Source organism: Pristiophorus japonicus, chromosome 5 (genome assembly GCF_044704955.1).
Source record: "Pristiophorus japonicus isolate sPriJap1 chromosome 5, sPriJap1.hap1, whole genome shotgun sequence".
Classification (NCBI taxonomy): domain Eukaryota; kingdom Metazoa; phylum Chordata; class Chondrichthyes; family Pristiophoridae; genus Pristiophorus; species Pristiophorus japonicus.
The window spans coordinates 76688733-76716670 of NC_091981.1; the positions used below are offsets into that span (position 1 = coordinate 76688733).

At 46.6% G+C, this 27938-nt stretch overlaps 1 protein-coding gene across 1 annotated transcript in view; it reads left to right on the forward strand.

The window, feature by feature from the left end:
* The window catches only part of tmem108 (transmembrane protein 108), a 172066-nt gene that overhangs the window by 64186 nt on the left and 79942 nt on the right, over positions 1-27938 (forward strand). The window contains exon 2 of the mRNA XM_070880181.1: positions 2439-2593. Within this exon, the coding sequence (XP_070736282.1) occupies positions 2439-2593 (155 nt within the window). The remainder of the gene's footprint in view (positions 1-2438; positions 2594-27938) is intronic.

The window sequence follows — 27938 nt, forward strand, 5'->3', positions numbered from 1 at the left end:
GTATTCACTAAGGAGGACACAAACAACCTTCCGGATATAAAAGGGGTCAGAGGGTCTAGTAAGGAGGAGGAACTGAGGGAAATCTTTATTAGTCGGGAAATTGTGTTGGGGAAATTGATGGGATTGAAGGCCGATAAATCCCCAGGGCCTGATGGACTGCATCCCAGAGTCCTTAAGGAGGTGGCCTTGGAAATAGCGGATGCATTGACAGTCATTTTCCAACATTCCATTGACTCTGGATCAGTTCCTATCGAGTGGAGGGTAGCCAATGTAACCCCACTTTTTAAAAAAGGAGGGAGAGAGAAAGCAGGGAATTATAGACCGGTCAGCCTGACCTCAGTAGTGGGTAAAATGATGGAATCAATTATTAAGGATGTCATAGCAGCGCATTTGGAAAGAGGTGACATGATAGGTCCAAGTCAGCATGGATTTGTGAAAGGGAAATCATGCTTGACAAATCTTCTGGAATTTTTTGAGGATGTTTCCAGTAAAGTGGACAAAGGAGAACCAGTTGATGTGGTGTATTTGGACTTTCAGAAGGCTTTCGACAAGGTCCCACACAAGAGATTAATGTGCAAAGTTAAAGCACATGGGATTGGGGGTAGTGTGCTGACGTGGATTGAGAATTGGTTGTCAGACAGGAAGCAAAGAGTAGGAGTAAATGGGTACTTTTCAGAATGGCGGGCAGTGACTAGTGGGGTACCGCAAGGTTCTGTGCTGGGGCCCCAGCTGTTTACATTGTACATTAATGATTTAGACAAAGGGATTAAATGTAGTATCTCCAAATTTGCGGATGACACTAAGTTGGGTGGCAGTGTGAGCTGCGAGGAGGATGCTATGAGGCTGCAGAGTGACTTGGATAGGTTAGGTGAGTGGGCAAATGCATGGCAGATGAAGTATAATGTGGATGAATGTGAGGTTATCCACTTTGGTGGTAAAAACAGAGAGACAGACTATTATCTGAATGGTGACAGATTAGAAAAAGGGAAGGTGCAACGAGACCTGGGTGTCATGTTACATCAGTCATTGAAGGTTGGCATGCAGGTACAGCAGGCGGTTAAGAAAGCAAATGGCATTTTGGCCTTCATAGCGAGGGGATTTGAGTACAGAGGCAGGGAGGTGTTGCTACAGTTGTACAGGGCCTTGGTGAGGCCACACCTGGACTATTGTGTACAGTTTTGGTCTCCTAACTTGAGGAAGGACATTCTTGCTATTGAGGGAGTGCAGCGAAGATTCACCAGACTGATTCCCGGGATGGTGGGACTGACCTATCAAGAAAGACTGGATCAACTGGGCTTGTATTCACTGGAGTTCAGAAGAGTGAGAGGGGACCACATAGAAACGTTTAAAATTCTGACGGGTTTGGACAGATTGAATGCTGGAAGAATGTTCCCAATGTTGGGGAAGTCCAGAACCAGGGGTCACAGTCTAAGGATAAGGGGTAAGCCATTTAGGACCGAGATGAGGAGAAACTTCTTCACCCAGAGAGTGGTGAACCTGTGGAATTCTCTACCACAGAAAGTAGTTGAGGCCAATTCACTAAATATATTCAAAAGGGAGTTAGATGAAGTCCTTACTACTCGGGGGATCAAGGGGTATGGCGAGAAAGCAGGAAGGGGGTACTAAAGTTTCATGTTCAGCCATGAACTCATTGAATGGCGGTGCAGGCTAGAAGGGCTGAATGGCCTGCTCCTGCACCTATTTTCTATGTTTCTATGTTTCTATGTTTCTTTCAGAAAGCACTTTCCCTTTAAGAAGTACAGATAGCGTTTCAGTCTGCAGGCAACCTTTAAATAGAGATCAAACTTCCCACAAAATATGGCGCTCTGCTGAGCCAACCAATAGCATGCTCAAAGCTTCAATCATGTTAATTAGCAGGCAGCATGAATTTTGCGAGCTCTCTGCATTACTTTCAATGGCGTGGGCAGATCATGCATTGCGATCCCCGCGCCCATTTTCGGGCCTTATTCATTTTAGTCCCCAACATTTCTCGGATTTGCAAAGGAGAATGAGTATTATTTGTAAGTGCTTCAGTGACTGTTGTAAAATGATGGTGTGGTTTTTGAATTATCAGCAGACCAGTATAATGGGAATCAGCAGATGGTGCAACAAGGTCAATTATACTGCTTTACTGGTGTATTATGTAGTCAAGTCATAGAATCATATTTTTTTTAAATGAAGCTCTTGACCAAGATTTGGATTTAATAACTCCATCTACAGTGATTATCAGGGCATTTTGTTTACTTTGGCTCTCTTAATGTTCTGACTGTCTGCTGCAAAATGGTCTCATTCTCTAACTGGAGAGTGATGGTTTAGGGAGATAATAATCACAGAAAAGCTGCTCTTGACGGGTAGTTGCAGAAAACATTGAAATTTAATGTAAGCTTTGTGAAAATGATTTATTTTCTATAAAATTAACTTCTGTTCTCTTTTGACAGCAGTTTTACTTACAGTGTGCTGTATGCAGAAAAAGAGGAAGACGTCAAACCCTGAAAGCAATTTAAGTTATTGGAACAATGCAATCACTATGGATTACTTCAACAGACATGCTGTGGAACTTCCAAGAGAAATCCAGGCTCTTGAAACATCAGAGGTAATTTTTTTTTAATTGAAAAAATTATAGAATTAAATAATTCTAATGCAGCTCTTTCTCAAAGTGTTAGTTTGGCATAGTTGCAGTATTCCCACCTCTGAGTCAAAAGGTTATGGCCCTGATTTTACAGTCAGTGGCAAACGAATGGTGCTCGCCATTCATTACACTTACACTTGCACACAGAATTACTGCAATTTGCGGTTATCAGACAGTCAAAGCAGCGCGTTGTCCTCTAAAGGGGATTTGGGACCTACATGAATAGAGAAAACAACAGCATGTCTCCTCAACCAATCAGATTGAAGAATCCTTACTGAGATTATGCAGAGTCTAAACCAGGAAGTATAAGTTAGAATATTTAATTCATTGTAAAATTATGTACAGGAAATGAAGTGAAGAGAGGGAAAGAAAGATTGGATTAAGAGAGAGAGATAAAAGAGAAAGAAAGAAAAAGTAAATCTCCAACAATAATTAAAATCTGAAGAAATGAGACATCACACTTGTAAAAGTTAATTTTCAGTGCCAAAGCCAGAGCGGTTGTTCGGCAACATTTAAGACTTATCACGCTGTTAAAAATACACTTACACTTGAATCAACAAGCCCTAACTTTTTCTGGCATATTTAGTGGGTATCTAATGGGTAAGTACAACAATTTCACACCTTTCATGTGTTTGAATGCCGAGTGCCTCGGCGAGGTATTGTTATAGAGAAGCTTCTAGAAGAGCAGGGCAAAAATTGAACAGCACCTTTGTGATTTTCCAATTTAACTGTGCATGTGTGGACACTGGAAGTTGCTCTCCGATTTACTCCACTGACAGCCTCACTGTTATTTTTACTGCAAAAGCATGGATTTGTTAATGGAAGGTCATGTCTGACTAACATGATTGTATTTTTTGAGGCGGTAACAAAGAGGGTCGGTGAGGGTAGTACATTTGATGTAGTGCATTTGGATTTCAGGAAGGCTTTTGATACGGTCCCACATGGCAGACTGGTCACAAAAGTAAAAGCCCATGGGATGCAAGAAAAAGTGGCATGTTGGATCCAAGATTGGCTCAGAGGCAGGAAGCAAGGGTTATGGTTGAGTGTTTTTGTGACTGGAAGGCTGTTTCGAGTGGGGCCCCGCAGGACTCAGTACTAGGTCCCTTGCTTTTTGTGGTCTATATCAATGATTTAGACTTGAAAACTGCAGACTGCAGGAAGATATCAATGAACTGGTGAGGTGGGCAGAACAGTGGCAAATGGAATTCAATCCGGAGAAGTGTGGGGTAATGCATTTGAGGAGGACTAACAAAGCAAGGCAATACACATTAAATGGTAGGATACTGGCAAGTGTAGAGGAACAAAGGGACCTTGGAGCGCATTTCCACAGATCCCTGAAGATAGCAGGCCAGGTAGATAAGGTGTTTAAGAAGGTATACAAAATACTTGACTTTATTAGCCGAGGCATAGAATACAAGAGCAGGGAGATTATGCTTGAACGGTATAAAACACTAGTTAGGCCACAGCTAGAGCACTGCATGCAGTTCTGGTCTCCATGTTACAGAAAAGATATGATTGCCCTAGAGGGTACAGAGGAGATTTACGAGGATGTTGCGTGGACTGGAAAATTTTAGCTATGAGGAAAGGTTATGAGGTGCATAACATTATGAGGTGCCTAGATAGAGTGAATAATGAGGAATAAGGAAATGGCATAAAAATTAAACAAATACTTTATGTCTGTCTTCACGGAAGAAGACACAAAATACCTCCCAGAAATAGTGGAGAACCAACCATTGGTGAGATCACACCTGGAGGACTGCAGGTACATTAATACATAGTTTACAAGGGTCTAGCGAGAATAAAGAACTGAAAAAAATTAGTATTAGTAAAAAAATAGTACTGGAGAAATTAATGGGACTGAAAGCCAATAAATCCCATGGATCTGATGGCCTACATCCTGGGGTCTTGAAAGAGGTGGCTGTAGAGATAGTGGATGCATTGGTTGTCATCTTCCAAAGTTCCATAGATTCTAGAATGGTTCCTGCAGATTGGAAAGTAGCTAATGTAACCCTGCTATTTAAGAAAGAAGGGAGAGAGAAAATGGGCAACTACAGACCAATTAGCCTGACATCAGTCGTAGGGAAAATGCTAGAATCTATTATTAAGGACGTGGTAACAGGACACTTAGAAAATAATAATAGGATTGGGCAGTGTCAACACGGACTTATGAAAGGGAAATCATGTTTGACAAATCTGTTAAAATTTTGTGAGGTTGTAACTAGTAGAATAGATAAGAGGGAACTAGTGGATGTGGTGTAATTGGATTTTCAGAAGGCATTCGATAAGGTGCCACACAAGAGGTTATTAAACAAAATTAGCGCTCATGCAATTGAGGGTAATATACTAGCATGGATTGAGGATTGGCTAACAGACAAAAACAGGAGAAAAAAAAGGGGTCATTTTTGGGTTGGCAAGCTGTAACTAATGGGATGCCGCAAAGATCGGTGCTTGGGCCTCAGTTATTCACAATCTATATCAATGATTTGGATGAGGGAACCAAATGTAACAGATCCAAGTTTGCTGGTGAAACAAAGCTAGGTGGGAATGTAAGTTGTGAAAAAGATGCAAAGAGGATTTGGGGATAGTGCAGGAGAGTGGAGTTGAGGTAGAAGATCAGCCATGATCTTATTGAATGGCGGAGCAGCTCGAGAGGCCGAATGGCCTACTCCTGATCTTAATTCTTATGTTTTTATGTTCTTGTGACCTATTTCCCTTAGCAGAGGGATCAACAACCAGGGGCAATAGATTTAAAGTTATTGGTAGGAGGTTTAGAGGGGATTTGAGGGGAAATTTTTTCACCCAGAGTCTGGTGGGGATCTGGAACTGACTGCCTGAAGGGTGGTAGAGGCAGAAACCCTCACTACATTCAAAAAGTATTTGAATGTGCACTTGAAGTGCCCTACAGGGCTACGGACCAAGAGCTGGAAAGTGGGATCAGGCTGGATAGCTCCTTGTTGGCCGGTGTGGACACGATGGGCTGAAATGGCCTCCTTCCGTGCTATAAATTTCTATGATTCTATGAAAATCCGAGCCATTGAGCTGGACTTTTGACTCGCTTACACCTCTGTTAGCACGCCAGAGGGGCAGTAAAGGGTGTTTCTAGGTGTCACGGTGTGTGTCCAACTGTGACAGCCCAGCTGGCAAATTCGGCTCATGGTTTGCGGCGGCGCAAAAACTTACCGCCCTGCCCTCTAGTTTCACTGAGATCATGATGTCAATTGTCATGCAATGTTGCGCTAGCACCCTGGATGCAAGATTAGGCCATAATGCCTCATTAAACGTCCGCCCCAGGAAACATCTGAAAAACCAGGCGTTCCTAGGGTGCAGCAGGCTGTATTGGCAGTGTATTTAAATGGAAGGAGGAGGATTCTACATCGCAGGTCACATTGACTGCAGCGGTTGCGCACAGCATGCTGCGTGAAGTTACAACTTGAAAACAGCAGTTTTATTTGCCATTACAGTGTCCCTACAAGTTCAGTGAGAGAATTTAATGGGGGCATTACTAGTTTGCCAGCGTATCATGCTACATGCTATTGCCTGGCAGCATCAAGCTCGAAGAAGGGCTCTTGGCCACGTCGGCCCACGGATGAGGAGAGGCCGAAGACGTCTGGGGAGGAGGCCTTACCTCCTACGGGTTTACAGGCACAATGTTCATACCTCCAGCTCTCTAAGGAGCAGTGTGTGAGAAGGCTGCGCTTCCGAAACGAAATGCTGACAGAGATATGCCATCTCCGACAGGCAGACCTACATCCTACCAACGCCAACAGGACTGCGCTGCCCGTCGCAATGAAGGTGACTGTGCTGCTAGCCTTATATGCCTCTGTCTCCTTCCAGGCAGCAGCAGGGGATATATGCAGCATCTCTCAATACGCTAAACATCGCTGCATTCAGCACGTTACAAAGGCTCTGTATGCCCGCAGAATGGACTTCATAAAGTTTACAAAGAGCAGGGACATCCAGAATGAGTGGGCACTTGGGTTTGGCAGAATTGTGGGCTTCCCGAAGGTTCAAGGAGCCATTGACTGCACACACATGGCCCTGCGAGCACCATTTTACAACACAGTTATTCAGAAACCTAAACACCCAGCTAATGTGCGACCACACTCAGCGCATCCTCACAGTGAATACCCGCTATCCAAGGAGCACTCATGATGCTTTCATCTTGCATGAGAGCAGTGTCTCATGAATGTTTCAGTGACAAAGGGAAGGGCGTTGCTGGCTGCTTGGGGACAAAGAATACGGCCTAGCCACCTGACTCATGACTGCCCTCCGCAACCACACCACAGAAGCCGAGGAGCACCATGCAGCCACCCACAACATCATCGAATAGACAATTGGGATGCTCAAACAGCACTTCCGATGCCTTAACCGCTCTGGAGGCAGCCTTCAATACTTACCTCAAAAGGTCTCCATATTCATTGTGGTGTGCTGAATGCTACACAACTTGGCCATCATGAGGGGCCAGGCATTACCAGTGGGGATTGCAGGCCGCCCTCCGGAGGAGGAGGACGACGAGGAGGAGGCAACAATTGAACAGCCAACCCAGCGTGGAGATGCTGCCAGAGCAAGAGCCGCACGTGGTCAGCTCATAATGGAATGGTTTGCTTGAATGGAGGAAGCTTTGGTTGCAACTAATACTGGCCACGCTAAGTGCCACCATAACGGCACATCCACACTGAAATTTGGAATGCTACACACGACACCAACAGCAAAGGGTCAAGTGACATTTTTATCAAAAAATGTAACAGACAATCCCCCCCAACCAAAATCAAATGATTCAATAAACAGCATTCTGCTGCAAGTAACTCAACAACAAGTGCATTAATGAAAAGCAACTATTTACAAGTGTGCTCAGAATACATCAAGGCATCTGCACAAGATTGTCCCACCCCTTAATGGGACTTGCCCTGAGATTTCCACTCCTGTTCCCTTCATCCCCCTCCCATGCCTGCTGCTCATTCTCAATGAGGCCCCAGTGATTATAGCAAGGCTGCTTCAAGGCTGCTGTGTTAGGGGGGCAGAGAGTGCAGATGGCCTAGGATGACGCCCTGGACCAGCTCTGGGCCTGGAAGGCCTGGCTGCGGACTGCTGCAACTTAGCATCGGTGGAAGCAGTCTCTGACGGCTCGGGTGTGGACTGCATAAGGTGCATGGCAGAAGAGTCAGTAATGGGAGCCGGAATGCTGTCATCCTGAGGACAGTCAGCACCATCCATTTTCTGGGAACCACTGACACTCAGACGGGGCTGGGCTTCAGCATCCAGAGCACGATGTGTCACTGCAACTTGCTGGCCTGCTTCGGCACCATCACTTCCCCGTTGGACAGTGGGGACGACAGAGAGGATGGCACCAGTCAGCGACCGCATGACATCACCAAGCTACAGAGACGTGGTTGCAAGGTGACCAAGGCTAGGAACTGAATATTCAGGGGTATTTGACATTTCGGAAGGATAGGCAGGAAGGAAAAGGAGGTGGAGTAGCTCTGTTAATAAAGGATGAGATCAGTGCAGTAATGAGAACTGATATTGGCTCAGAATATTAAGATGTAGAAATATAGAAACATAGAAAACATAGCAAATAGGTGCAGGAGTAGGCCATTCGCTCTTCGAGCCTGCACCGCCATTCAATATGATAATGGCTGATCATGCAACTTCAGTGCCCCAATCCTGTCTTCTCTCCATACCCGCCGATCCCTTTAGCCGTAAGGGCCATATCGAACACCCTTTTGAATATATCCAACGAACTGGACTCAACAACTTTCTGTGGTAGAGAATTCCACAGGTTCACAATTCTGTGGGTGAAAACATTTCTCCTCATCTCGGTCCTATATGGCTTACCCCTTATCCTTAGACTGTGACCACTGGTTCTGGACTTCCCCAACATCGGGAACATTCTTCCTACATCCAACCTGTCCAATCCCATCAGAATTTTATATGCTGCGATAAGATTCCCCCTCATTCTTCTAAATCCCAGTGAATATAAGCCTACTCATTTCTTCATATCTCAGTCCTGCCATCCTGGGAATCAGTCTGGTGAACCTTCGCTGCACTCCCTCAATAGCAAGAATGTCCTTCCTCAGTTTAGGAGAACAAAACTGCACACAATACTCAAGGTGTGGTCTCACCAAGGCCCTGTACAACTGCAGTAAGACCTTCCTGCTCCTATACTCAATTACTCTCGCTATGAAAGCCAACATGCCATTTGCTTTCTTAACTGTCTGCTGTACCTGCATGCCTACTTTCAATGACTGATGTACCATGACGCCCAGGTCTTGTTGCACCTTCCCTTTTACTAATCTGTCACCATTCAGATAATAATCTGCCTTCCTGTTTTTGCCATCAAAGTGGGTAACCTCACACTTATCCACATTATACTGCATCTGCCATGCATTTTCCTACTCACCTAACCTGTCCAAGTCACCCTGCAGCCTCTTAGCATCCTCCTCACAGCTCACACTGCCACTCAGCTTACTGTCATCTGCAAACTTGGAGATATTACATTCAATTCCTTCATCTAAATCGTTAATGTATATTGTAAATAGCTGGGGTCCCAGCACTGAGCCCTGCGGCACCCCACTAGTCACTGCCTGCCATTCTGAAAAGGACCCGTTTATCCCGACTCTGCTTCCTGTCTGCCAACCAGTTCTCTATCCACGTCAGTACATTACCCCCAATACCATGCGCTTTAATTTTGCACACCAATCTCCTGTGTGGGACAAGGGAGAACCAGTGGATGTGGTGTATTTGGACTTTCAAAACGATTTAGATGAAGGAATTGAGTGTAATATCTCCAAGTTTGCAGATGACACTAAACTGGGTGATGGTGTGAGCTGTGAGGAAGATGCTAAGAGGCTGCAGAGTGACTTGGACAGGTTAGGTGAGTGGGCAAATGCATGGCAGATGCAGTATAATGTGGATAAATGTGAGGTTATCCATTTTGGGGGCAAAAACACGAAGGCAGAATATTATCTGGATGGCGGCAGATTAGGAAAAGGGAAGGTGCAACGAGACCTGGGTGTCATGGTTCATCAGTCACTGAAAGTGGGCATGCAGGTACAGCAGGTGGTGAAGAAGGCAGATGGTATGTTGGCCTTCATAGCTAGGGGATTTGAGTAAAGGAGCAGGGAGGTCTTACTGCAGTTGTACAGGGCCTTGGTGAGACCTCACCTGGAATATTGTGTTCAGTTTTGGTCTCCTAATCTGAGGAAGGATGTTCTTGCTATTGAAGGAGTGCAGCGAAGGTTCACCAGACTGATTCCAGGGATGGCTGGACTGTCATATGAGGAGAAACTGGATCAAATGGGCCTTTATTCACTGGAGTTTAGAAGGATGAGAGGGGATCTCATAGAAACGTATAAGATTCTGACAGGACTGAACAGGTTAGATACGGGAAGAATGTTCCCGTTGTTGGGGAAGTCCAGAACCAGAGGACACAGTCTTAGGATAAGGGGTAGGCCATTTAGGACTGAGATGAGGAGAAACTTCTTCACTCAGAGAGTTGTTAACCTGCGGAATTCCCTGCCACAGAGAGTTGTTGATGCCAGTTCATTGGATATATTCAAGAGGGAGTTAAATATGGTCCTTACGGCTAAGGGGATCAAGGGGTATGGAAAGAAAGCAGGAAAGGGGTACTGAGGGAATGATCAGCCATGATCTTATTGAATGGTGGTGCAGGCTCGATGGGCCGAATGGCCTACTCCTGCACCTATTTTTCTATGTTAACACTATCCCTAATTTCCCTTGTTAGCCACGGTTGAGCTACCTTCCCCGTTTTATTTTTACGCCAGACAGGGATGTACAATTGTTGTAGTTCATCCATGTGATCTTTAAATGTTTGCCATTGCCGTCAACCCTTTAATACGTTATCATTCGCCAGTCTATCGTAGCCAATTCACATCTCATACCATCAAAGTTACCTTTCTTTAAGTTCAGGACCCTAGCCTCTGAATTAACTGTGTCACTCTCCATCTTAATGAAGAATTCTACCATATTATGGTCACTCTTCCCCAAGGGGCCTCGCATGACAAGATTGCTAATTAATCCTCTCTCATTACACAAGACCCAGTCCAGGATGCCCTGCTCTCTAGTTGGTTCCTCGACATATTGGTCTACACTTATACACTTCAGGAAATCCTCCTCCACAGTATTGCTACCAGTTTGGTTAGCCCAATCTATATGTAGATTAAAGTCACCCATGATAACTGCTGTACCTTTATTGCATGCATCCCCAACCTCACTTCTACTGTTTGGTGGTCTGTACACAACTCCCACTAACATTTTCTGCCCTTCGGTGTTTCACAGTTCTTCCCATATAGATTCCACATCATCCAAGCTAATGTCCTTCCTTACTTAATCTCCTCTTTAACCAGTAACGCTGCCCCACCTCCTTTTCTTTCCTGTCTATCCTTCCTGAATATTGAATACCCCTGGATGTTGAATTCCCAGCCTTGGCCACCCTGGAGCCATGTCTCCGTAATCCCAATTACATCATATCCATTAACAGCTATCTGCGCAGTTAATTCATCCACCTTATTACGAATGCTGCTCGCATTGAGACACAGAGCCTTCAGGCTTGTTTTTTTTAAACACTCTTTGTCCTTTTAGATTTATGTTGGAATGTGGCCCTTTTTGATTTTTGCCTTTGATCTCTCTGCCCTCCACTCTTACTTTTCTCCTTCCTACCATTTGCTTCTGCCCCCTTTTTACTTCCCTCTGCCTCCCTGCATAGAGTCCCATCCCCCTGCCATATTAGTTTAAACCCTCCCCAACAGCACTAGCAAACACTCCATCTAGGACATTGGTTCCGACCCTGCCTAGGTGCAGACTGTCTGATTTGTACTGGTCCCACCTCCCCCAGAACCGGTTCCAATGTCCCAGGAATTTGAATCCCTCCCCCTTGCACCATTCCTCAAGTCACGTATTCATCTGAAGTATCCTGCTATTCCTACTCTGATTAGCACGTGGCACTGGTAGAAATCCTGAGATTACTACCTTTGAGGTCCTACTTTTTAATTTAACTCCTAGCTCCCTAAATTCAGCTTGTAGGACCTCACCCCGATTTTACCTATATCGTTGGTACCTATATGCACCACGACAGCTGGCTGTTCACTCTCCCGCTCCAGAATGCCCTGCAGCCGCTCCGAGACATCCTTGACCCTTGCACCAAGGAGGCAACATACCATCCTGGAGTCTCGTTGCGGTTGCAGAAACGCCTATCTATTCCCCTTACAATAGAATCCTCTATCACTATTGCTCTCCCACTCTTTTTCCTGCCCTCCTTTGCAGCAGAGTCAACCCTGGTGCCATGAACTTGGCTGCTGCTGCCTTCCCCTGATGAGCTACCTCCCTCAACAGTATCCAAAATGCTATATCTGTTTTGAAGGGAGGTGACCGCAGGGGACCCCTGCACTACCTTCCTTCCCCTGCTCTTCCTGATGGTCACCCATTCTCTATCTGCCTGTGTAACCTTTACTTGTGGTGTGACCAGCTCACTAAACGTGCTATCCACGACGTCCTCAGCAAACTGGATGCTTCTGAGTGAATCCATGCGCAGCTCCAGTGCCGCAATGCGGTCTGACAGGAGCTGTAGCTGAACATACTTTCCGCACACATAGTAGCCAGGGACACTGGAAGAGTCCCTGACTTCCCACATAGCACAGAAGGAGCATGACACGGCTCTGGGCTCTCCTGCCATGAGTTAACCCTTAGATTAACTTAATGCTTTCCTACTGACAAGAAAAGGAAAAGAAAAAGAAAAAGGAAAAATACTCACCAATCAACCAGCCAATCATTTACCCGCTTGGTTGTGACCTCACGCTTCGATTTCTTTTTACTTCTATTTTGCCTTTTGAACCTGCACCAGCTAGCTGCTCCCAACTGCTGCTCGCCTTTTATGGGCCTCGAGCCTCCCGCTCCCGCTGGCTTCTCCCGAATCAGTTTGAGTGGCGATAAGAAATAATAAGGGAAAGAAGGTGGGAGTAGTCTATAGGCCCCTAATGATAGCTATACTGTAGGTCAGTGTATAAATCAAGAAATAATGGAGGCTTATAAGAAAGATATTGCAATCATCATGGGCGATTTTAATCTTCATATAGATTGGACAAATCAAATTGGCATAGGTAGCCTTGAGGAACAGTTCATAGTGTATTCGGGATGGTTTCTTAGAAGTGGAATCAATTAGGGACCATGCTATTTTAGATTTGGTAATGTGTAATGAGATAAGATTAATTAATGATCTCATAGTAAAGGATCCTCTAGGGATGAGTGATCATAGCATGTTAGAATTTCAAATTCAGTTTGAGGGTGAGAAACTTGTGTCTCAAACCAATGTCCTGAACATAAATAGAAGCAATTACAAAGGTATGAAGACAGAGTTGGCTAAAGTGGACTGGGAAAATAGATTAAAGGGTAAGACAGTAGATAAGCTGTGGCAGACATTTAAGGAGATATTTCATAACTCTCAGCAAAGATATATTCCAGTGAGAAAGAAAGACTCCAAGTGAAGGATAAACCATCTGTGGCTAACTAAGGAAGTTAAGGATGGTGTCAAATTGAAAGAAACATAGAAACATAGAATATAGGTGCAGGAGCAGGCCATTCGGCCCTTCGAGCCTGCACCACCATTCAATATGATCATGGCTGATCATGCAACTTCAGTAGCCCACTCCTGCCTTCTCTCCATACCCCCTGATCCCTTTAGCCGTAAGGGCCACATCTAATTCCCTTTTGAATATATCCAACGAACTGGACTCAACAACTTTCTGTGGTAGAGAATTCCACAAGTTAACAACTCTCTGGGTGAAAAAGCTTCTCCTCATCTCGGTCCCAGATGGCTTACCCCTTATCCTTAGACTGTGACCCCTCGTTCTGGACTTCCCCAACATCGGGAACATTCTTCCTGCATCTAACCTGTCCAATCCCGTCAGAATTTTATATGCTGCTATGAGATCCTCCCTCATTCTTCTAAATTCCAGTGAATATAAGCCTAGTCGATCCAGTCTTTCTTCATATGTCAGTCCTGACATCCCGGGAATCAGTCTGGTGAACCTTCGCTGCACTCTCTCAATAGCAAGAATGTCCTTCCTCAGATTAGGAGACCAAAACTGCACACAATACTCAAGGTGTGGTCTCACCAAGGCCCTGTACAACTGCAGTAAGACCTTCCTGCTCCTATACTCAAATCCTCTCATTATGAAGGCCAACATGCCATTTGCTTTCTTTACTGCCTGCTATACCTGCATGCCTACTTTCAATGACTGATGTACCATGACACCCAGGTCTCGTTGCATCTCCCCTTTTACTAATCTGTCACCATTCAGATAATAATCTGCCTTCCTGTATTTGCCGCCAAAGTGGATAACCTCACCTTTATCCACATTCTACTGCATTTGCCATGCATTTGCCCACTCACCTAATCTGTCCAAGTCAACCTGCAGCCTCTTAGCATCCTCCTCACAGCTCACACTGCCACTCAGCTTAGTGTCATCTGCAAACTTGGAGATATTACATTCAATTCCTTCGTCTTAATCATTAATCTATATCGTAAATAGCTGGGGTCCCAGCAATGAACCTTGCAGTACCCCACTACTCACTGCCTGCCATTCTGAAAAGGACCCATTTATTCCCACTCTTTGCTTCCTGTCTGTCAACCAGTTCTCTATCCACGTCAATACATTACCGCCAATCCCATGTGCCTTAATTTTGCACACTAATCTCTTCTGTGGGACCTTGTCAAAAGCCTTTTGAAAGTCCAAGTACACCACATCCACTGGTTCTCCCTTTTCCACTCTACTAGTTACATCCTCAAAAAATTCTAGAAGATTTGTCAAGCATGAGTTCCCTTTCATAAATCCATGCTGACTTCGACCGATCCTGTGACTGCTTCCCAAATGCGCTGCTGTTACATCTCTAATAATAAGGCATACAATGTTGCGAAGATTAGTGGTAGGCCAGAGGATTGGGAAATTTTTAGAAACCAGCAAAGGACGACTAAAAAAATAATAAAGAGAGCGAAGGTAGATTATGAGAGTAATTTTGAAGGGTGGAGGATGCCTGGATGATGGGGTGGCCATTGCACACCAGCTACCACAGGGGATTGTCAGAGCAAGGTCTTGGTCCAATGGCAAGGGAATTCAAGATGACTGGAGAGCAGGATCCACTGCATGGGACTAGTACATGTATAAATGCATACTCCTACTGTTCTCCTTTCTTCTTCCGCTCTCCCTGTGATTCATAGGATTCAGTGGCGGTCTCACGACCTTGCTGTTGGCCCGTGCTGCTTCTTTCCTGGACCCCGACCCCGCTGCTGGTCCAGGCAGCACCACTCCTGGGCCTCGATCTCGCCGGCCCCGGCCTCCGTTCCTTGCCGCTTCCCACCTCCAGGCCTCGCCGGCCCCGACCTCCGTTCCTTGACGCTCCCCACCTCCAGGCCTCGCCGGTCCCGTCCTCCGTTCCTCGTCGACCTCCAAGCTTCCCGCTCCTTGCCGACCTCCGGGCTTCCCACTCCTCGCCGACCTCCGAGCCTCCCGCTCTTCACCGACTTCCGATCCTCACAGACGTCCGAGCCTCCCAATCCTCGCTGACCTCCGGGCCTCCAGCTCCTCGCTGACCTCCGAGCCTCCCACTCTTCATCGACCTCCAAGCCTCCCGCTTCTCACTGACCTTCGATCCTCACAGACCTCCAAGCCTCCCGCTCCTCGCCAACCTCCGGGCCTCCCAATCCTCGCTGACCTCCGGGCCTCCCGCTCTTTGCCAACCTCCGGGCCTCCCAATCCTCGCTGACCTCCGGGCCTCCCGCTCTTCGCCAACCTCCGGGCCTCCCGCTCCTCGCCAACCTCCGGGCCTCCCGCTCCTCGCCAACCTCCGGGCCTCCCGCTCCTCGCCAACCTCCGGGCCTCCCGCTGCTCGCCAACTTCCGGGCCTCCCGCTCCTCGCCAACCTCCGGGCCTCCCGCTCCTCGCCAACCTCCGGGCCTCCGGCTCCTCGCCAACCTCCGGGCCTCCCGCTCCTCGCCAACCTCCGGGCCTCCCGCTCCTCGCCAACCTCCGGGCCTCCCGCTCCTCGCCAACCTACGGGCCTCCCGCTTCTCGCCAACTTCCGGGCCTCCCGCTCCTCGCCAACCTCCGGGCCTCCCGCTCCTCGCCAACCTCCGGGTCTCCCGCTCCTCGCCAACCTCCGGGTCTCCCGCTCCTCGCCAACCTCCGGGCCTCCCGCTCCTCGCCAACCACCGGGCCTCCCGCTCCTCGCCAACCTCCGGGCCTCCCGCTCCTCGCCAACCTACAGGCCTCCCGCTTCTCGCCAACTTCCGGGCCTCCCGCTCCTCGCCAACCTCCGGGCCTCCCGCTCCTCGCCAACCTCCGGGCCTCCCGCTTCTCGCCAACCTCCGGGCCTCCCGCTCCTCGCCGACCTCCGGGCCTCCCGCTCCTCGCCAACCTCCGGGCCTCCCACTCCTCGCCAACCTACAGACCTCCCGCTTCTCGCCAACCTCCGGGCCTCCCGCTCCTCGCCAACCTCCGGGCCTTCCGCTCCTCGCCGACCTCCGAGCCTCCCACTCCTGGGTCCCGACCCCACTGCTGGGCTCAACCTCGATCCAAGATATGCCATCAATCAGTTACCTGGGTACCCATGGCACTGGTTTTGTTGCCCTTTTTGTTTTCGGCACCCTCTCGGAACTGTTTGTGTTGCTCCCTGTGATGGCTGGCTTCTTGAAGCTCAGCCACCTTCCCACCTTCCTGCTATCATCCTGCCCCTCCTCTGCTGCTAACCACACATCTGTTGTATTCTGCTTGCAGATGACCAGCCACAAGCGCGCCATCTTTTTTGGGAGTCATCTACATCTGGCCATGGGGGAGACGATGAGGGAGGGGATGAAAGTGTGCAGCCTCAACCTCATAGCCCAACATTTGCTCCATCTGCCGACACAACATCTGGGGACGAAGGCGATTTCCCGGGGTTTAAGGACTCTGAGGCTCCTGGCCGCAGTGGCCTACAGCAACGCTTAAATAAGCAGACCAAAACTGTACACAGTACTGTAGGTGTAGCTTCACCATGTACAGTTGTAGCAAGACATCCCTGCTTTTATACTCCATGCCCCTTGCAGTAAAGGCTAATAGTCCGTTTGCCTTCCTAATTACTTGCTGTACCTGTAGGCTAACCTGTACCACAGCATTTTGTAATCTCTCTCCATTTAAATAATAATTTGAAAAGTGGATAACCTCACATTTCCCCACATTATACTCCATCTGCCAAATTTTTGCCCACTCACTTAGCTTATATATATAACTTTGCAGATTCTTTGAATCCTCTTCACAACTTGCTTTTCGACCTATCTTTGTATCATCAGCAAATTTGGATACATTACACTCGGCCCCTTCATCCAAGTCATTAATATAGATTGTAAATAGTTGAGGCCCCAACACTGATCCCTGTGGCATCACAGTAGTTACAGTTTGCCAACCTGAAAATGACCCATTTATCCCAACTGTTTTCTGTTAGTTAGCCAATCCTCTATCCATGCTAATATATTACCCCCAACCCCGTGAGCTCTTATCTTGTGCAGTAACCTCTTATGTGGTACCTTATCGCATGCCTTCTGGAAATCCAAATATATGACATCTACTGGTTCCCCTTTATCGACCCTGCTTGTTACATCCTCAAAGACCGTTAACAAATTTGTCAAACATGATTTCCCTTTCATAAAACCATGCTGACTCTGCTTGACTATATTAGGATTTTCTAAATGTCCTGCTACTACTTCCTTAATAATGGACTCCAGCATTTTCCCAATAACAGATGTTAATCTAATTGGTCTAGAGTTTCCTGCTTTCTGTCTTCCTCCTTTCTTATATAGGGGAGTTACATTTACGGTTTTCCAATCCGCTGGGACCTCTCCAGAATCCAGGGAATTGTGGAAGATTACAACCAAAGCATCCAATATCTCTGCAACCACTTCTTTTACGACCCTAGGATGCAGGCCATCAGGTCCAGGGGTCTTGTCCACTTTTAGTCCCATTAGTTTGTCTAGTACTTTTTCTCTAATGCTAGTGATTGTTTTAAGGTCCCCCTCCCTATAGACTCCCGATTATCCATTATTGGGATGCTTTTAATGTCTTCCACCATGAAGACCAATACAAAATATTTGTTCAATGTCTCTGCCATTTCCCTGTTTCCCATTATTAATTCTCTAAGGGCCCTCATCCTCTAAGGGCCCAACATTTACTTTATGTAATTACAGGCCTGTCAGCCTAACATCAGTGGTGGGAAAATTATTGGAAAAAATCCTGAAAGACAGGCATTTAGATAGGCAAGGATTAATTGGCGACAGTCAGCATGGATTTGTTAAGGGAAGATCGTGTTTGACTAACCTGATTGAATTTTTTGAGGAGGTAACCAAGATGGTCGATGAGGATAGTGCGTATGACATAGTATATATGGACTTTAGCAAGGCTTTTGATAAGGTCCCGCATGGTAGACTGGTCATGAAGGTTAAAGCCCATGGGATCAAGGGCAAAGTGGCAAGTTGGATCCAAAATTGGCTTGGAGGTAGGAAGCAAAGGGTAATGATTGCTGGATGTTTTTGTGACTGGAAAGATGTTTCCAGTGGGGTTCCGTAGGACTCAGTACTGGGTCCCTTGCTTTTTGTGGTATATATCAATGATTTAGATTTGAATATAGAGAGTATGATTAAGATGTTTGCAGACGACACTAAAATTGTCTGTGTGGTTGATAATGAAGAGGAAAGTCATGGGCTGCAGGAGGATATTAATCTACTGGTCAGGTGGGCAGAGCAGTGGCAAATGGAATTTAATTCAGAGAAGTGTGAGGTGATGCACTTTGGGAGGGCTAAGAAGCAAACAGTATACACATTAAGCAGTAGGCCACTTAATAGTGTAGATGAACAAAGGGACCTTGAAGTGCTTGTCCACCTTACTTAAGTCACCTTATTTAAGGAAGGATATATTAGCCTTGGAGGGGGTACCGAGACGATTCACTAGGCTGATTGCGGAGATGAGGGGGATACCTTATGATGATAGATTGAATAGACTGGGTCTTTACTCGTTGGAGTTCAGAAGGATGAGGGGTGATCTTATAGAAACATTTAAAATAATGAAAGGGATAGACAAGATAGAGGCAGAGAGGTTGTTTCCACTGGTCGGGGAGACTAGAACTAGGGGCCACAGCCTCAAAATACGGGGGAGCCAATTTAAAACCAAGTTGAGAAGGAATTTCTTCTCCCAGAGGGTTGTGAATCTGTGGAATTCTCTGCCCAAGGAAGCAGTTGAGGCTAGCTCATTGAATGTATTCAAATCACAGATAGATAAATTTTTAACCAATAAGGGAATTAAGGGTTACGGGGAGAGGGCGGGTTAGTGGAGCCGAGTCCACGGCCAGATCAGCCATGATCTTGTTGAATGGCGGAGCAGGCTCGAGGGGCTAGATGGCCTACTCCTGTTCCTAATTCTTATGTTCTTATGTTCCACAGATCTCTGAAAGTAGCAGGCCAGGTGGATAAGGTGGTTAAGAAGGCATACGGAATGCTTGCCTTTATTGGCCGAGGCATAGAATATAAGAGCAGGGAGGTTATGCTGAAATTGTATAATACTTTGGTTAGGTCACAGCTGGAGTACTGCAGTTCTGGTCGCCGTATTATAGGAAGGATGTGATTGCACTCGAGAGGATGCAGAGAAGATTTACTAGGATGCTACCTGGAATGGAGAATCTTAGTTATGAGCACAGATTGGATAGGCTGGGTTTGTTTTCATTGGAACAGAGGAGGTTGAGAGGAGACCTCATCAAGGTGTACAAAATATTGAGGGGCCTAGACATAGTCGATAGTAAGGGTCTATTTCCATTGGTGGAGGAGGCTATTACAAGGTGGTTGGTGGAAGGTTTAGAGGGGATTTGAGGGGGGGCTTCTTTATGCAGAGGGTTGTGGGGATCTGGAACTCGCTGCCTGGAAGAGTGGTGGATGCAGAAACCCTCACCACTTTTAAGAGATGTTTGGATGGGCACTTAAAGTGCTGTAACCTGCAGGGTTACAGACCTAGAGCTGGTAATTGGGATTAGACTGGATGACCTTTTGTTGGTCGGCGCAGATATAATGGTAAGTACTGCAGGGAATAGAATATGGCCAGGGTGATCTCCTGGACTAGTTTCGATCGCCTGGATGGGCCGGAGAGGAATTTTCCCAGATTTTTTCTCCCTAAATTGGCCTGGGTTTTTATCTGTTTTTTGCCTCTCCCAGGAGATCACATGGCTCCGGTTGGGGTGGAGTGTAGATGTTTTCAGTATAAGGGGTATTGCAGTTGTGTGAGGCGGACTGGTTGAGCTGGGTGCTCTTTCCCTTTCCATCATTGTTCATCGGTTTGTGTGTAACCTTTAAGGCTACTGACGAAGGGCCGTGCGCCTCTTTGTCGGCCGGCGTAGACACGATGGGCGGAAATGGCCTCCTTCTGCGCTGTAAATTTCTATATTTCTATGTTTCTATGTTACTCGGTCTATCCCTTTCTCCCTTTTTAAACAAAGGTACAATGTTAGCAATCCTCCAGTCCTCTGGCACCACACCTGTAGCCAGAAAGGATTGGAAAATGATGCTCAGAGCCTCTGCTACTTCCTCTTTTGCTTCTCTTAACAGCCTGGAATACATTTCATCCAGGCCTGGGGATTTATGCACTTTCAAAGCTGCTAAACCCCTTAATACTTCCTCTCTCACTATGTTTATTTCATCTAATATTTCACATCCCTCCTCCCTGATTGCAATGTCTGCATCACCCCTCTCTTTTGTGAAAACAGAAGCAAAGTATTCATTAAGAACCATACCCACATCTTCCGCCTCCACACATAGATTAATTATATGGTCTCTAATAGGCCCTACTCTTTCTTTAGTTATCCTCTTGCTCTTATAAAACATCTTTGCATTTTTCTTTGATTTTACTTGCCAAAATGTTTTCATGCTCTCTCGATGCTTTCCTAATTTCCTTTTTGATTGCACCCCTGCACTTTCTATACTCCTCTAGAGTTTCTGCAGTATTGAGCCCTCGGTATCTGTTATAAGCCTCTCTTTTTTTCTTTATCCTACCCTGTATGTCCCTTGACATCCTGCGGGCTCTAGATCTGTTAGTCCCACTCTTTTTCTTTAAGGGAACATACTTGCTCTGAATCCTCCGAATCTCCTCCTTGAATGCCTCCCACTGCTCTAAGACTGATTTATCTTCAAGTAGCTGTTTCAAATCCTTGGCTAAATCACATCTCAGCTTAGTAAAATTGGCTTTCCCCCAATTGAGAACTTTGATTCTTGGTCCAATTTTGTGCTTTCGCATAACTACCCTAAATCTAACTGAATTATATACCTTTCACACTAATTCTATCCCAGTTAATATTAGAATATTTGAACTCCCCTACTATTACTGCGCTATAGTTTTTACACTTCTCTTAAATGTGCCTATATATTTGCTCTTCTAACTCCGTATGACTGTTTGGAGGTCTATAGTACAATTCCAGCAGTGTCATCGCCCCTTTTTTGTTCTTCAGTTCAACCCATATGGCCTTATTTGATGATCCTTCTAACTTATCATCCCTCCTCACAGCTGTAATTGTTTCTTTAATCAGTACTGCGACCTGCCCCTTTTTTTATCTCCTTCTCTATCCCGTCTGAAAACCCTGAAACCAGGAATGTTGAGCTGCCATACCTGCCCTTCTTTCAGCCATGTCTCAGTAATAGCTATAATATTGTACTCCCAGATGTCTATCTGTTAAGTATGGAAGAACTACACAAGACTGAGTACCGTGAGCTAAAACTGATGTGACCTTAGTCTCTTTAATACAACTCCAGAATGTCTAAGCAGCATGGCAGACAACCTTTTATACTCCCTTGCACGAGGTGTGCAAATTTCCCCCCAAAGTCTTTGATACAAATTATTTACAAGTTGAGGCGATCCGGGGCTCTATGCTCCCTGGTTGATCGTCTGAGTTCAAACTCTGGCATGGGTGAGTTGGTCGGACCATTGCTGCACTGCGGCGCTGCTGGTCTGACAGGACTGTTGGGAATGGTGGGTTCATCCTCTTGATTGACAGTGAGGTCGATTGCTGGTTGGGTATGTGTTGGTGGATCGACGATGGTGATGTCCTCTTCAGGTTGTTCCTGGTTGTCGGTGAACCGCAGTTTGGTCTGATCCAAATGCTTTCTGCATGTTTGTCCATTCAATAGTTTGACTATAAACACTCTATTCCCCTCCTTGGCCAAGACAGTGCCAGCGACCCATTTAGGACCATGACTGTAATTAAGGACAAATACAGGGTCGTTAACATCAATGTCACGTGATACAGCAGCGTGATCGTGGTACATGTTTTGCCGGTGACGCCGGGTTTCCACATGATCATTTAGATCCGGGTGGACTAGGGAAAGCCTGGTTTTGAGTGCTCTCTTCATTAACAATTCTGCAGGGGGAAACCCAGTCAGCAAGTGGGGTCGTGTCCGGTAGCTGAGCAAAACCCGAGATAAGCGGGTCTGCAAGGAGCCTTCCATCACGCGTTTCAAGCTCTGCTTGATTGTTTTGGACTGCCCATTCCACTTGGCCGTTGGATGAGGGCTTAAACGGGGCAGACCTGACATGCTGATGCCATTGCGGGTCATAAACTCGTTGAATTCCGAGCTGGTGAAACACGGTCCATTGTCACTGACAAGGACGTCAGACAAGCCATGGGTGGCGAACATAGCCCGGAGGCTTTCAATGGTGGCAGTGGATGTGCTGGATGGCATGATTATGCATTCAATCCATTTAGAGTAAGCATCCACTACAACTAAAAAATCTTTCCGAGAAAGGGGCCAGCAAAATCTGCGTGGATCCTGGACCATGTTTTGGAGGGCCATGGCCCCAGGCTCAATGAAGCCTCCCTTGGTGCATTGCTCAATTGTGAGCACGTGTTGCACTGGTGTACGCATGACCCCAAGTCCGAGTCAATGCCTGGCCACCAAACATGCGATCTGGCTATAGCCTTCATCATGATTATGCCTGGGTGGGTATTGTGTCGGTCGCATATAAACGTTTCCCTGTCTTTTTTTGGCAAAACCGCGCGATTACCCCATAAGAGACAATCCGACTGGATGGACATTTCATCTTTGCGTCGGTGAAACGGCTTAATTTCATCTTGCATTTCCCCGGGAACGGCCGACTAGCTCCCATTGAGGATGCAACTTTTTACAAGTGATTGCACAGGATCCTGGCTGGTCCAGGTCCTGATCTGGTGACCCCTCGCTCTCAAACGCATCCATGACCAGAAGCAAGTCTGCGGGCTGCACCATTTCCACCCCGGTAGTGGGCAATGGTAGCCGACTGAGGGCATCAGCACAGTTTTCAGTGCCTGGACTGTGGCAGGTAACATAGTCATAGACGGATAATGTTAGTGCCCATGTTTGGATGCGGGACGAAACATTGGTGTTTATACCTTTGCTTTCTGAAGCAGCGAAATGAGCGGTTTGTGGTCGGTTTCAAGCTCAAACCGAAGTCCAAATAGGTATTGATGCATTTTCTTAACCCCATATACATATGCCAACGCCTCTTTCTCAACCATACTGTAGGCTGTTTCAGCCTTAGACAGACTTCTAGACGCGTATGCAACTGGTTGAAGTTTGCCCGATACATTGATTTGCTGTAACACACAGCCGACCCCATACGAAGATGCATCACAAGCTAGCATTAATCGTTTACACGGGTCATACAGTACAAGTAACTTATTAGAACAAAGTAGGTTTCCGGCCTTCTCAAAGGCTGTCTCTTGAGATTTACCCCAAACCCAGTCGTCACCTTTACATATCAACATGTGCAACGGTTCCTGCAAAGTGCTTAACCCGGATAGAAAGTTACCAAAATAGTTGAGGAGCCCCAGGAACCAACGCAGCTCCATCACATTCTGTGGTCTGGGTGCATTCTTGATAGCCTCTGTCTTTGAGGCCTGATGCCATCTGGCGCAATCTTTCTCCCCAAAAATTCGACCTCTGTAGCCAGGAAAACACACTTGGAGCTTTTCAGCCTGAGTCCCACTAAGTCGACTTACAACCTCTTCCAGGTTGTGCAGGTGGTGTCACGACCGATGATCAGGATGTCGTCTTGAAGCACAACGGTGCGCGGAACCGATTTCAGCAGACTCTCCATGTTCCTCTATAAGCTGGCAGCAGCCGAGCGAATCCCAAAAGGGCACCTGTGGTATATAAATAGTCCTTTGTGCATGTTGATGCATGTCAATCTTTTCGAAGATTCAGCCAGCTCCTGTGTCATGTAGGCAGAGGTTAGGTCCAACTTGGTGAATGACTTCCCCCCCTCTAATGTTGTGAACAGGTCATCTACCTTGGTCTTGTAATGAGACTCAGTTGATCGTTACTTTGTAGTCTCCGCAGATTCTGACTGTGCCGTCGCTTTTCAACACTGGAACAATCGTTGAACTCGACTCGCGATATGATTCCCTCTCGTTGATGTCTGTCTAGTTCGATCTCGACTTTCTCCCTCATCATATATGGAACCGCTCGAGCCTTGTGATGAACAGGCCGTGAATCGGGGACCAGATGGATCTGCACCTTGGTGCCAGTGAAGTTGCCGATGCCTGGTTCAAATAGCGACAGAAACATGCTTGGCACTTGGGCGCACGAGGCATCATCCACTGAAGATAGTGCTTTGATGTCATCCCAGTTCCATCGAATCTTTCCTAGCCAGCTTCTGCCGAATAGCATTGGGCCATCCATATGTAGCCTGGTACAATCCACAGTGATAAATCATGTACAGCCCCATCGTAAAATACCTTAACTGCCGCACTGCCAATGACTGATATGAGTTCTTTGGTGTAGGTGCGCAGCTTTGTCTGAATCGGGTTCAGTTTGGGCCTTTGTGCCTTGTTGCCCCACAGTTTCTCAAAAGCCTTCTGGCTCATAATTGACTGACTCATCCCCGTGTCCAACTCCATTGATACCGAAATACCATTCAATTTGACTTTCAGCATGATAGGAGGGCTCTTGGTGGTGAAGGTGTGTACCACATACACTTCTTTCTTGGGTTGAGTTGTCTGTCTTGTTTGTTCTGCATTATCCGCGCCAGATCGATCATCCTCTGCTGACTCTGCCACATGGTGAGTCGCACCACTCTTGCACATTCGCTGGAGGTGCCCCATTGTTTCACAGCCTTTGCACACGTAGTGCTTACATCGACATTGATGGGCTCGATGATTACCCCTGCAGCGCCAACATGGTGCTAATGGATTTGCATTCACACCCGATGGCAGACTCGGTCTTGCAGTTGCAGATGTGTAGGCCCTGCCATATGCAGTTCTGCCTGCTAGCGACGTTATTTTATGCCGGTGAGCTTCGATGCTGGAAAGATATCTGTCTGGTATTATCGCTCGTGGATATGAATGTCTGGGCTATCGTGATGGCCTTGCTCAGGTCTAGGGATTCGCCGTCAGCAGCTTGTGAAGAATGACCTCATGGTGGATGCCAAGCACAAAAAAGTCCCGCAGCATTTCTCCCAAAAATCCAGCAAATTCGCAAGTTCCCGCAAGGCATTTCAGGTCGGCGACATAACTCACCATGTCCTGGCCCTCGGAGCGATGGTGCGTGTAGAAGCGATACCTGGCCATTAAGATGCTCTCCTTCGGCTTGAGGTGGTTCCGAACCAGCATACACAACTCTGCATTTGTTTTCTCTGCTGGTTTCTCCAGTGCTAGCAGATTCTTGATGAGGCTGTATATTGTGGACCCACACACGGTGAGGAGAATCGCCCTGCGCTTGATCGCTTCATGGTCCCCATTCAGCTTGTTGGCCATGAAGTATTGGTCGAGACGCACAACGAAGGCTTCCCAATCATCGCCCTCTACAAATCTCTCTAAAATATCAACGGCAGCCATGACTGCATGAAAGTTCGTAATCTGTTCCTCGTTGCCAATTGTTAAGTATGGAAGAACTCCACAAGATTGAGTCTGTGAGCTCAAACTAATGTGACTTTAGTCTCTTTAATACAACTCCAGAGTGCCTAAGCAGCATGGCAGGCAAACTTTTATACACTCTTGCACGAGGTGTGCAGGTGACCTTTGAGCCTCCAACAGTTGCGCCCTCTGGTGGCAAATCTTACACAGTTACAATGTTAACATACATAACACTATCTGTGCTCTCAACTCATCAGCCTTATTCAATATACTCCTTGCATTGAAGTATATACCATTTAGCACTGCCAAACTCCTTAGTTATCTATTTTATAGCCTTTGTTTCCTCTGCCTTCCAATTTCACTGTCCGGCTTGTCCAGGTCCCACCTTCCCCAGAAATGGTCCCAATGCCTCAGGAATCTAAAGTCCTCCCTCCTGCACCATCTCTCCAGCCACGTATTCATCTGCTCTATCCTTCTATTTCTGTACTCACTAGCATGTGACACCGGGAGTAATCCGGAAAATACGACCTTTGAGGTCCTGCATTTTAATCTCCCTCCTAGCTCCCTAAAATCTGCCTGTAGGACCTCATCCTATTTCTACCCATGTCATCGGTACTGATATGGACCACAATCTCTGGCTGTTCACCCTCCCCCCTCAGAATGTCCTGCAGCCACTCGGTGACATCCTTGACCCTGGCACCAGGGAGGCAACATACCATGCTGCAGTCACATCTGTGGCCGCAGAAACACCTGTCTGCTCCCCCACCTATCGAATGCCCTACCACTATTGCTCCACCACCCTCCCACCCCCCCTCATGCAGCTGAGCCACACGTTGTACTGTGGACTTGACTCTGGCTGCACTCCCCAGAGGAACCATCGCCCCCACCAGTATTCAAATCAGAATACTGGATGGAGAGCAAGATGCACTCAGGGGACTCCTGTGCTACCTGCCTGGTCCACCTCTTCTCTCTGGCAGTCACCTATTCCCTCCCTGCCTGCTCACTCTTAAGCTGCGGGGTGACTACCTCCAGAAATGTGCTATGCATAAGTTTCTCAGGCTCGTGGATGCACTGCAGTGACTCCAGCTGCCGCTAAAACTCCGAGAGAAAGGACCAATTAGCAATCTTGTTGTGCGAGGCCCCTTGGGGAAGAATGACCATAATATGGTAGAATTCTTTATTAAGATGGAGAGTGACACAGTTAATTCAGTGACTGGGGTCCTGAACTTAAGGAAAGGTAACTTCGATGGAATGAGACGTGAATTGGCTAGAATAGACTGGCAAATGATACTTAAAGGGTGGATGGTGGATAGGCAATGGCAAACATTTAAAGAACACATGGATGAACTTCAACAATTGTACATCCCTGTCTGGAGTAAAAATAAAACGGGGAAGGTGGCTCAAGCGTGGCTAACAAGGAAAATTAAGGATAGTGTTAAATCCAAGGAAGAGGCATATAAATTGGCCAGAAAAGCTGCAAACCTGAGGACTGGGAGACATTTAGAATTCAGCAGAGGAGGACAAAGGGTTTAATTAGGAGGGGGAAAATAGAGTATGAGAGGAAGTTTGCTGGGAACATAAAAACTGACTGCAAAATCTTCTATAGATATGTGAAGAGAAAAAGATTAGTGAAGACAAACGTAGGTCCCTTGTAGTCAGATCCAGGTGAATTTATAATGAGGAACAAAGAAAAAGCAGACCAGTTGAACAAATACTTTGGTTCTGTCTTCACGAAGGAAGACACAAATAACCTTCTGGAAGTAATAGGGGACTGAGGGTCTAGTGAGAAGGAGGAACTGAAGGATATCCTTATTCGGTGGGAAATTGTGTTGGGGAAATTGATGGGATTGAAGGCTGATAAATCCCCAGGGCCTGATAGTCTGCATCCCAGAGTACTTAAGGAAGTGGCCCTATGAAATATTGGATGCATTAATGATCATTTTCCAATAGTCGATCGACTCTGGATCAGTTCCTATGGACTGGAGGGTAGCTAACGTAAAACAGCTTTTTAAAAAAGGAGGAAGAGAGAAAACGGGTAATTATAGACCGGTTAGCCTGATATCAGTAGAGGGGAAAATGTTGGAATTAATCATTAAGGATGAAATAGCAGTGCATTTGGAAAGCAGTGACAGGATCGGTCCAAGTCAGCATGGATTTATGAAGGGGAAATCATGCTTGACAAATCTTCTGGATTTTTTTGAGGATGTAACTAGTAGAGTGGACAAGGGAGAACCAGTGGATATGGTGTATTTGGACTTTCCAAAGGCTTTTGACAAGGTCCCACACAAGAGATTGGTGTGCAAAATGAAAGCACATGGTATTGGGGGTAATGTACTGACGTGGCTAGAGAACTGGTTGGCAGACAGGAAGCAGAGAGTCGGGATAAACGGGTCCTTTTCAGAATGGC